This window comes from Dysidea avara, chromosome 5 (genome assembly GCF_963678975.1).
Source record: "Dysidea avara chromosome 5, odDysAvar1.4, whole genome shotgun sequence".
Classification (NCBI taxonomy): Eukaryota; Metazoa; Porifera; class Demospongiae; order Dictyoceratida; family Dysideidae; genus Dysidea; species Dysidea avara.
In genome coordinates this window covers 6,981,003-6,991,423 of record NC_089276.1, presented here as the reverse complement: position 1 = coordinate 6,991,423, position 10,421 = coordinate 6,981,003, and the positions used below count along the sequence as shown (strand labels likewise).

General features: G+C 39.2%; 2 protein-coding genes across 2 annotated transcripts; one reads left to right on the top strand and one right to left on the bottom strand.

The window, feature by feature from the left end:
• The first annotated feature begins 1,386 nt into the window (after positions 1-1,386).
• On the top strand, positions 1,387-6,392 carry LOC136255367 (WSCD family member GA21586-like). The gene is made up of 3 exons (XM_066048119.1): positions 1,387-1,557; positions 3,704-4,560; positions 5,828-6,392. The coding sequence occupies exons 1-3, from the start codon at positions 1,535-1,537 to the stop codon at positions 6,193-6,195; spliced, it is 1,248 nt and encodes a 415-aa protein (XP_065904191.1). The 5' UTR covers positions 1,387-1,534; the 3' UTR covers positions 6,196-6,392.
• A 928-nt stretch (positions 6,393-7,320) lies between these two features.
• LOC136255362 (receptor-type tyrosine-protein phosphatase alpha-like) lies at positions 7,321-10,392 on the bottom strand. Its single transcript, XM_066048109.1, has 11 exons — positions 10,153-10,392; positions 9,804-10,094; positions 9,590-9,681; positions 9,472-9,532; positions 9,324-9,417; positions 9,192-9,268; positions 8,579-8,713; positions 8,272-8,397; positions 7,967-8,121; positions 7,615-7,750; positions 7,321-7,558 (listed from the first exon to the last, which is right to left on the bottom strand). Exons 1-11 carry the CDS (start codon positions 10,333-10,335, stop codon positions 7,484-7,486), a joined length of 1,425 nt encoding a protein of 474 aa, XP_065904181.1. The 5' UTR covers positions 10,336-10,392; the 3' UTR covers positions 7,321-7,483.
• Positions 10,393-10,421: the final 29 nt, after the last annotated feature.

Below are 10,421 nucleotides of genomic sequence, written 5' to 3'. Positions count from 1 at the left end.
ATATCAATAATACAAGAAAAGGTATTCACATTCAAACAGTGGGCAGAGAGGCAAACTCTGCCCAATCCTGTGGTGAAGGAATCGTTGCGGCCATCACAGAAGCAGCATTGCCACGCTGAATCGAGGGGTCCGTCACTAGCGAAATCATCGACGATATTTGGAATATGGGCATTGTATTCCATGATATTCCATATTCCTACATATTTCAGATTATATTTCAAATATTCGCGATATTCTTGCATATTCCATATTTCAATTGGATTCCTCAATATTCCTGAATATGATTCCTCTACATTCCATCCATGTATTATTTATCTAGGCTACTGGTTCATATCAAATGAAGTACTTTTCACACAGTTGGGAAGATTACGCCGAGGATTACACAGTACGAGCAATGATGGTTAGCCGGCATGTTGCAATGGAGCCAGCGAGGAGCGGGCCATTTTATATAGACTCAATCAGTAACTGAGCTGGCCGAGACGAATGTAAGTATAACCCCTCCAGCCAAAACAACTGCTTACCAACAGAGCTACAGCTACTTTCCGCAAACCATCAAGCAGTGGAATAACCTTGAGAATAAGCGAGGAGTGGTAAGATAATTCTGAGGGAAGCAGCTACTTTCCAAAGCAACAAGTGAAGTCAGCCAACTCCAAACAACATGTACCTGTAAAACCATGTGATGAACAAAATTAACGAAATCAAGCTTGATGTTGTGTTTCAACATCTACCACTCTGTAATTATAGAACTCATTTGTACCATTATCTGTGTTATATATTCTCTGTGAGGTTTACACAGTAATAATAATAATAAGAACAAGAAGTTTGATATAATTGACGCCCGCCGCAGATTATTAAATGACGTAATCTTATATCACGTGATAAGAACAATATACGAAAATACACGTACATATACGGAAATATGATTTGAATATATTCCACATTCCATATTTCAATTCTGATGTTCGACGATATTCCTGCCAGTGACGGACCCCTCGCGCTGAACATCGACAGTAACCTTCTGAATTCAGTAAAAATTGGGTTGCCCTATTTAGGCTATTATCACCAGACTGTTCCATTACCCGGGAACCAATCCGTCTCACTACTGAGCGTGCACATGATCTCCAAGCACCCAGGGTCTCAACACATAGAGGGGAGAAATGAAATGATGGAGTCAGAGAAGAATACTTTCTGAACTTAGCTGACTCTCAGTGCTGAGAGTTTGCCAGCCGGCTGCCACCACTAGCAGAAGTAGATAAATTAGATGAGGCCAGGGTGTCCGAACAGGTAAAATCCCAGAGCAGGGGTAAGCCCCCGTGACCAACGCTGATTACCTGGTGTCAGTCTAACTTAACCACCAAAGTTAGATCATAGATTCAGTAGATATCGGCAGGCCGTTCAAATTTTTGATCGATTTATCACGTGATGATTTGCGCTCGTAAATAATGCACACCAATGCTGGATCGTTATGTTCATTGTCGAGGAAAGTAGCCACTAAACTGCGTTACAAGAAACAGGATTAAGCTGAACTTGGAAGATGTGTACACAGCGATCCCTTATGTGAGTACTAGTGTCTCAACTTCGTTGTCTGACGTCACGTAATGCGCCTATCAATGTAATGCCCGACTACCACTGATACGGGCTGAGGTGGGGAAATGGTGGGGGAATCGATCGCTAAATTTCCCCGACATAGTGGGGATTTGTCTTCACTAAAGAAATTCACTCAGACAGCAAAGGTGTTGCTTTCAGTTTAGGAAGGAGTGTCTCGGGTGCTAGCTATTACGTTCATACTAGAATCCACTCGAACTAACTGACCATTTGACCAACTCCACACTACCATACAAATCCTCCTGTACTGATCCATCAGCACATGGTACCCCTGTGTCTAGGCCCCTGTATGCTTGTATTGTATATTTTGTCTTAATCATTAAGACGTTTATTCTCCCCCTTCTAGCCCCAGTATTCCCGGGGTTTGTAGGTCGGGGTTTGCATCGCCCAGTAGGTGGGGAATTGTAATTTTCAGTGATGCAAATCCCTGCCTCAGCCGTATTAGTGGTAGTCGGGATTACATTGATAGGTGCATAATAATTTTGTTGTGGCTGCTCAGTGCTGGTACAACTTTGTAATATAGTTAACACAAAGCAATGCTACAGCATAACTGGTATGTCTTGTAGCTAGACAGCTTTCCCCTGATTGAGTAGAAAATGGAGCCTGGTGGCTCTGGCCACGTGAGACTACAGCTGCATCTCATTGTATGTTTAGGGATGTGCCCCGTAACATTTGGATAGATTTTTTACTCCAATAGTACCAAATAGTGGTAGTGCCACCTTTCCCTCTAATGTTATTCCTATCACTATACTAATACCAACATAAAGGGTTTGGAGCCCCTCCGCTGTGGGTGTGTTTGCCCCTGAATCTTAGTCAAAGATTTTAATAGAGCAGTCATCTACTCTAATATAACAGTCAATACATAATAATCCTCTTCCCGCAATTAACCTAGGACCAGGTCACTATAATAAGGCACCTTATTAATGAGGTCATAAACATTAACCCATTAATGGCAGTAGCCGCCATATGGCGGCGTGGCATTATAAATCATGAAGGAAATAAAGTCTAGCTTCGCTATAAACTATTTATTATTATTATTATTATTAACACTTTACAGTGACCAGCACTGAAGGTCTGACAGCAACATGTGCTGCAGCCTTAGGATCACCTAACCTAATTTCAGGGACTTAGACCTAATGACTTGACTTACAGACTGACTGATAAGGTGTAACAGAAAAGGGGCCAAAGTAAGGAAAAAAATCCCTCCAACCCCATGATTTGAACTGCAGGTCACCCAATGTCTAGTCGGGGCCACACTCAGGCTTCCTGGATTTTCTTCCTTAAACCTATAGTATTTATTATTAGCACTTTACAGTGACCAGCACTGAAGGTCTGACAGCAACATGACTAGAGCGTGTAATAGTGAGATGCGCTAGTGCTAAAGTGGACACGCCTATAGAGGTCACATTTCTGGGATAACCAGATCCTTCCCGGACTAGTGCGCGTTTGTTATGTAATAGCGTAAAGTGTAACCTTTCATAATAAGCGAATCAATCGTTTTTTGAGTTGAAAACAAATTGTTAGTGACAAAGAAAGTGTTATACATCGATGGAGACAGATAAAGTCAACAGTCAGCTGCTTTATCCCAGAATTGGCATGGTGGTCATGAGTGCAGATATGCATGTGCAACAGCAAAAATGGGACAAATAACAAAGAAACCAGCTGTGGAATGGATCGCACTGAAAGTAAACTGTATAGAATAGTTCTTTGGAGTGTAGGGCACCTTTGTAGATAGTTGGGATTCCGTTGTTTGTTTGAGCTGGTTTTTACCAATGTTTAGACTTAATAACTTCGTATTATGTAAACAAAAACAACACAATTGAGTTCCTTATTTCATAACGAGTATTTAGATGTATGGTTACTAAGTAGTTCTGGTAAGGGTAATATGATATGATTCGGCTATGGGTTTTTAACTTAGCTGTGTAAAAGAACATACTTAACATGCTGAAACACATCTCAATGTTTGGGGGGCCTACTTGGCTTGGCCATTACAAGAAGAATAAAGTACTGCTAGCCAAAATTTCACTGTATAACTCCATGCTAAGTATATACCAATGCTTACCATACACTTACCCTCATACAACTTTTATCCTGACAGGAAGAACAGGTACACATGGGTAACTGGAGCTGTTACCGTAGCAGCTTTGTACTATCTCTACTACATTAATGGTGAATTCAACAATGACAAATCCATAAACAATTCACAGGCAATTGCTTCACCAAAAGTCTTCTATAAACACAAGCCTGTTATTAGTGATGTTATCACTGAGTTTGTGGCTCAAAAGACTTCTGTTGGTTTGGAAAAGACTACTCACCCCTTTGTACCACCCACAGACAACCCTGCTAAATTCTCCAAGATTTTTGAGCAGTTTGGAGCCGCTGAGGAATCTGTATCTGATTCTGACATCAACTACCTGATAAATCATTATCATGTCAGAGGATCCGAGTTTCTTGACAGAAGTTCAAAGTTAGCATTTTTAAGGTGTAACCCTGATTACACCAGATATGGTCATCAAGGTGGTTTTGAGAAATTCTTAGATGTAACACCAACCAGTCATGGTAATTGTCGTAAATTTTCAGACATGCGTTTTATGAACAGCACAAAGGTGATAATGTTGGTCAGTTTCCCGGGATCAGGAAACACGTGGACTCGGATTGTACTGGAACAAGCTACTGGAATATTCACTGGGTCAATCTTTTGTGACAGAGGACTTAGATCAAGTGGATTTTATGGAGAACAAATTATAAGCTCTAATGTACTTGCAATCAAGACACACTATCCTCGTGATGGAGACCCATCTATTGGCCATTTTCATCCAAAACATGTTGATGGGGTCATCTTTATTATGCGTAATCCATTTGATAGCATTGTTTCAGAGAGGAAACGACAGGTTACAGTGGCACAATCACGTGGCGGACAACAGCATATAATGAATGTAGACAAGAAACACTTTGGTATGTTTACATCCGTACTTATTTAATATACATTTTACAGTAGAACTTGTCTGAACTGGTTACTTACTTAGATATAGACCAAAATTTATTGCCCTTAGTAAAAAAAAAAAGGTTGGTGGCTAGTGAATTGGCAGAGAAAATGAAGTTGTCTGTGGGTGCTGGTTTAGACAGATTCCACTTTATCATCCTTATTGGAAGTTGTACTGAGCTTTAACTGAGATTGTAATAGTTTCCCTCAACTGCATATGGTAGCTCTACACTATGTACATGTGCAGCAAGCTATAGGTTATAGGATAACAAATCTTCTCACAGACTTACATTCCAAGTTGCATATTTTTGTTTATGGAGTGTGTTGAACAATGTGTGGGTAGGTAGTCAATCACAGTGTACCCATTACAGTGGGAATTGTTCATAATCGGCATGTTTATAATTATGTTGATACCCAGAGTAGGGCGGAAGCGCTTCAGGCGCTACGTGAAAATATTACTTTAATTACATAGTTTAATCACATGAACCTCAATAGTTTCAATACAAAACTAGTGAATGTGAGCATCTGGTGATATTTTGGTTGTGCTTCCTGTAAGGAATGGTGCGGTTTGTTTAAGCACTTAGTTTTATAGGCAAAACTGATGAAACAATATTTCGTGCATATAGCAATACTAGCGCTAGCAAGGTATTTATATTCTAAACCAAACAATGATGCCACAGTTTGTTATATCGTCCACACATTTTAGTTCATCCGGAAACCGATGGTTTAGCTAATTCATTTTAATGGCACTTAAACCGCTTCCGCTCTCCTCTGGTTGATACCTGTTAAAGGACTTTTTTTTCAAGAATTCAGCCTATTAGATAATGACTGATGACAGTATAAAGGTGTGTGGAATAGTGGAAAAGAGCTAAATAGACCGTACTGCTTTTCCGTATGTTGGGAATGTTGATAGGTCATGAATAAAATGTCACTGAAATACATATTTTAGCAGGTCAATAATGAGATCTTATGCTGGTCCATATGCGAGTTATTAATGTTTTGAGGCCAGTGTGAACATACTTACAATAATGAGTTTTAACTTGGAGACTACAACATCTATTAACTGAACCTATTCAACCTAATTACAACCCTTTATAATTAAGGGCACAAAGATTTTGTTATCAGCTCTGGCCCCATTTCTCCTAAAGACTTTTTTTGCAATAGAAGTTGGGTTTGTCCCAAGATGTCTTATAATGGTGGTCATCTGTAATGCTCACTATTGCTTCTTTCTATATATAGGAACTAATACTCAATGGAAGGGATTTGTAAATGTTGTTATGAAGCAGACATTTCCAGACCTGATAAGGTACTGGCTAGATGAGGTTGACATTCCAACGGTTGTTGTTAAGTACGAGGACATGTTGACTGACCTGGCTACTCAGGTTAAGAAGATGTTGGACTTCATACAAATTCCTTACACTAAAGAAGACATTGACTGTGTTACAAATGGTGAGTTCAACAGCTTCCATCGGATACACAAATCTGATTTTGATCCATACACTCCAGAGTTAAGAAAACTAGTCATAACTGGTTTGAAGAATGTTGAGTCAATTTTAAACAAACATGGTGTCAGCTATAAAGATGTAATTGACCAGAATAATGGTTGACGAGTATGAACTTCAAAAGCAGGCAAATTTGGAGGCTCAAAGTTTTCAAAAGTAGTTACTAATGGTGGATTACAATTTATGTATGTGTGATCAAGAAAATGTACATTTTAAAATCAGTGAATTACAGTAACAGGGGCCAGTCCCTGTGTCCACTATAGAGATGATTCACTGTATGTGTAAGCTAGTATGAGTTTTGAACATGGAACGTACAACATGCATGTGGGACAAGAGTTCATTATAGGGTCACTGCATATAATATGAACTCTTGCTACTATTGAATTAACTAACTACAAAGACGTTCATATATATATATAGGCAATAGATATTATCAAGAGTAAATAATGGAAGAGAGAGTATCCAACTGCCTTATACTGCATCAAAAATGAGCAAGTCAAGTAGAGAAGCCATCCCGTAGTGCTATCAAAGTAAGTGTTGAATGAAGTAATAAACACCTTCTAGCTCAGACTGTTTGACTTCAAATCATGCCTGGGCACTACAAACAGACTGACCTAGCAGGTGTTTATTACTTCATTCAACACTGTCTTTGAAAGCACTACAGGATGGCTTCTCTACTTGACGGTGCTCATTTTTGATGCAGTATATGGCAGTTGGATACTCTCTCTTCCATTATTTACTCTTGATATTATGGTAAACCATTTTTTAATATAGCTTCTCCGTTAATGTTGGAATATTTTGTTTTGGATCATGCTTTAGTAATCCCACCACATGTTGCAACCAGTAGCTTATAGCACCAAATGCACTTATAGGCTCCTGTTGCAACTGACCATAAAATAAGAGCTATACGTCCATTGCCAGTCTATAGCAACAGTCATGTAAATTGAGAATTATGAAGTGTGCATGGTTGGACAGTACACATTGCTTCTGTTCAGGCAGTTCAATCTGCATGCTATCTAGCATCATTTGCACAAACATACATTTTAAATACTCATAATTATATACCCTAGTGTGATGACAGCATACAACAGGCCGGATATTCTTATTATACAGTTATATTGTAGTTCGGATGAAATGATCCACCATTGTATAGCCAGGTACACCTTATAAAGTGCAAATGCCAAATCTGTGAATGTACCATATTTCTAGTTCGCAAGATATTACAATAACTAAAGAGAGTAAAAATTAAATACATGTAAGATTAGGTGCAGTATATGATGTGCGTACAGTTAAATAATATAAAATGTATGGCCACTCCTTCCTACAAACATATAAGATAATCTCTACACATTTAATAATAAGTTACTTAACAAGTTATTGTGAAGAATAAAACTTATTTAAAATTGGAATATAATTCGAAAGAATCCAGGAACTCCAGAACAGTCTTATAGCAGAATTCGTATTGTACCTAAAAAAGGAGGAAAATATTAGAACCAATGCTGAGTTGTCCATGTTAATTCTTACCAGGCTCTGGACCATGTGCATCCGTTGCAATCGCAGTGCTCGTACTGTCTGGAATACATCAACCACGCCTTCCACCTTTAACCGATCTAGTAACATGCTGATGGCAATGTAGGTACCAGTGCGACCACTTCCTCCACTAAATACAACAAATAACATAAACAAAGTAAGGGGGGGAAAGGCACATACACAGCACAGCTCCAGTAAAACAAAAGATATGGATCCCTACAGTTTTATTAATTTTAAAATATGTATTCAGCAAACGGAATTGTACATTACATATGTCATCTATTGACATGTCAATAATTATTTTTGGTTTAGCATTAGAAACCAAGCAGTGTGGTCAACACTTTACCTGCAGTGTACTATTATTGGCTTATTTCCTGAGTGTTGTTGCCACTTTTGTATTTGTCCGATGAGATCAATCAGTCCCGCGCTGTTCTCTGGAACATTTCCACCCTCAGGCCATGTACTAAACTGGAAGTGCCTAACTGGTAAGGAAGAGTTATCCTGTAGAAAAATGCACATTTAAACAGGCATGATATTCTGTCTCAGATGAGTGAGCAAACATTGATGTAGACATAAGAAATATTACATGGACACACACATGTGTGCACACAGACGGACAGATACACAATTTCTACACTAAAACTAGCATACCTTTTTGTCAACCAACTTGAACTCTCTCAGTGTGTATTCCTGGTAGTCATTGGTTGCATGTGCCACAACTTGGTATTGGTTGAACGTCTCAGCACCAGTGTCTGGCCAATAATGGTGACATTTCACCTGTAGAATATCAACATATTTACCATTAACCAATGTGGCCTTATGGGCTAGGGTAAACCAATCAACTGCATACATTTGAGGCCAGCATTTACAGTAAGAAATGGCTCTAAACTCTAGCAAAGTTAGTCAACAAGTTTACAAGAAGCTTAATGTTACTCCTGTTTCTGGCAGAACAACTCACTCGTCCTTGTTCTCTTTCCTTCACTAACATTACAATGGTGGCACTTTTCAGCTCCCATACCATCCTCCAGAACTCCGCTGCTGTGTCGGGTAATGGACCTTGTGTAGCAACATAAGCCTTCTGCTTCAGGTAACCCTAAAATAATAATGATGGTGCTGAAATAACACGTACAGACAGATGTGTTGATCACAATGCATTTTATTCATGAGCTCTCAATCAGTTCTCCAAACATCCTACATGGCATATTACTGTCTATCTGAAAGCGGAAACACAAAATGATTGCTGTATTACAGTAGGACCTTAAAAATTTCTGTATAGCCTAAATATTTCGAGGGGCAAGGTTGAACAATGTTGCTAAAAAATTTCTTCATGGATTTGCAAACACTCCCAAAATGTATTAGATTATATTATTATGGAGGCCTAAATATTTAAAGGATAAAATTTTCGCTATTAACTCCCAAAACCGTGAAATCACTGAAATTTCCCCCCTTGAAATATTTAGGCTATACAGTAACAAAAACTTTGCATCAACTACCAATAGAATTTACCAATAATTATTCTATTCAGTACTGGTTGGATAGAAAGGTGAGTATACTCTACTACAAACACTTACATCAACATAGCTAGCATTAATGTAGTCAGAGCCTTCTTGACCAGGTATCGCACTAATACGACACCTTGATCCATCAACTGCAAAGTAAACAAGGCAATGATCCACACACAACTATACAGCAACATAACTCACATGGTAGAATATTAGCATAACGATTTTTTGCTTTATTAGCTGGAGCCTGGCCTGCCACATGGTCTGTCTTTAGGTGAATAGAATCATCAATTTTCTAAATAATTAGTATTTAAACAGCAAGTGTTGCTAAACACATTAACTATTATACCTTAAACTCATCTTCGATCAAACGCTTGGTAGGGTTACCTTCAGAGGCACTTGATAGTTTCCTGGGTAAAGGACAACAAGGATGACTGAAGGTGTAGAGTGACTATATGATGGTGTACCTGTACTGGATCTTGAGATCTCGGGCCACTACTTCTGTATCACCACACTCTACTGCCTCCAGCAGGGCATCATGGATGAATACATATTGTGGCTGTAGAAAAAGATAGCATTAAACTAGTCATAAATGCGTGCGTCCATGTGCAGCATGCATGCACACAAACACACACACACACACACACACACTCACTCACACACACAAACACGTACACACACCTCAGTTTGCACCATGTGGCATCGACGGTATCTCATTTGTCTCACAAATGGGAAGATATCAATAGTGGCCTCACTTGCAATACGTTGCAGCTGTGAGTGTAGTGTAATAAAAGTACCAGATCGTCCCACTCCTGCACTGCAGTGGACCACAATTGGACCAGCCTCTTGCTGATCAGAAGAAAGAATACGACGAGTAAATCGTAACACTGGTGTAGGATGTTCTGGAACACCAAAGTCAGGCCAAGTTGTGTAGTGAAACTGTTTTACTATCCTCTCCTCTTTAGAGCCACTCTAAATAAGAAAAAAACCCCATCAAATTAAACTACTCAGCAGAATATAGAATTCGTACTCTCTTCAGAGAAAACGTTCTGACTGCGTAGTCAGCTAACTCTAGTTGTTCCTGTATTGACACTTTCACAGAACCAGGGATTGTGACCTTATCATCTGGCCAGTACTGATGACATTTAACTCGACCCTTCTCCTCCAAATTGGTCAACATGACAATTGTCTGTATGTCAAGCTCCCAGATCATCCTCCAGAAACTGGCAAACGTGTCTGGCAAGGGACCTAGAGACAGATGATGCAATAGCGTGAAGTGTTTATGTAACAGAATACAAT

What these genes read in the sequence shown, in the direction of transcription:
- LOC136255367 (XM_066048119.1), top strand. Translation starts at nt 1,535, where the DNA reads ATGTGTACACAGCGATCCCTTAT. An exon ending in TGTACACAGCGATCCCTTAT is followed by an intron (nt 1,558 to 3,703) that starts GTGAGTACTAGT and finishes TTATCCTGACAG; the next exon opens with GAAGAACAGGTACACATGGG. An exon ending in TGTAGACAAGAAACACTTTG is followed by an intron (nt 4,561 to 5,827) that starts GTATGTTTACAT and finishes TTCTATATATAG; the next exon opens with GAACTAATACTCAATGGAAG.
- LOC136255362 (XM_066048109.1), bottom strand. Translation starts at nt 10,335, where the DNA reads ATGATCTGGGAGCTTGACATACAGACAATTGTCATGTTGACCAATTTG. An exon ending in AGGAAAGAGAACAAGGACGA is followed by an intron (nt 8,398 to 8,578) that starts GTGAGTTGTTCT and finishes GATATTCTACAG; the next exon opens with GTGAAATGTCACCATTATTG. An exon ending in TCAAGTTGGTTGACAAAAAG is followed by an intron (nt 8,122 to 8,271) that starts GTATGCTAGTTT and finishes ATTTTTCTACAG; the next exon opens with GATAACTCTTCCTTACCAGT.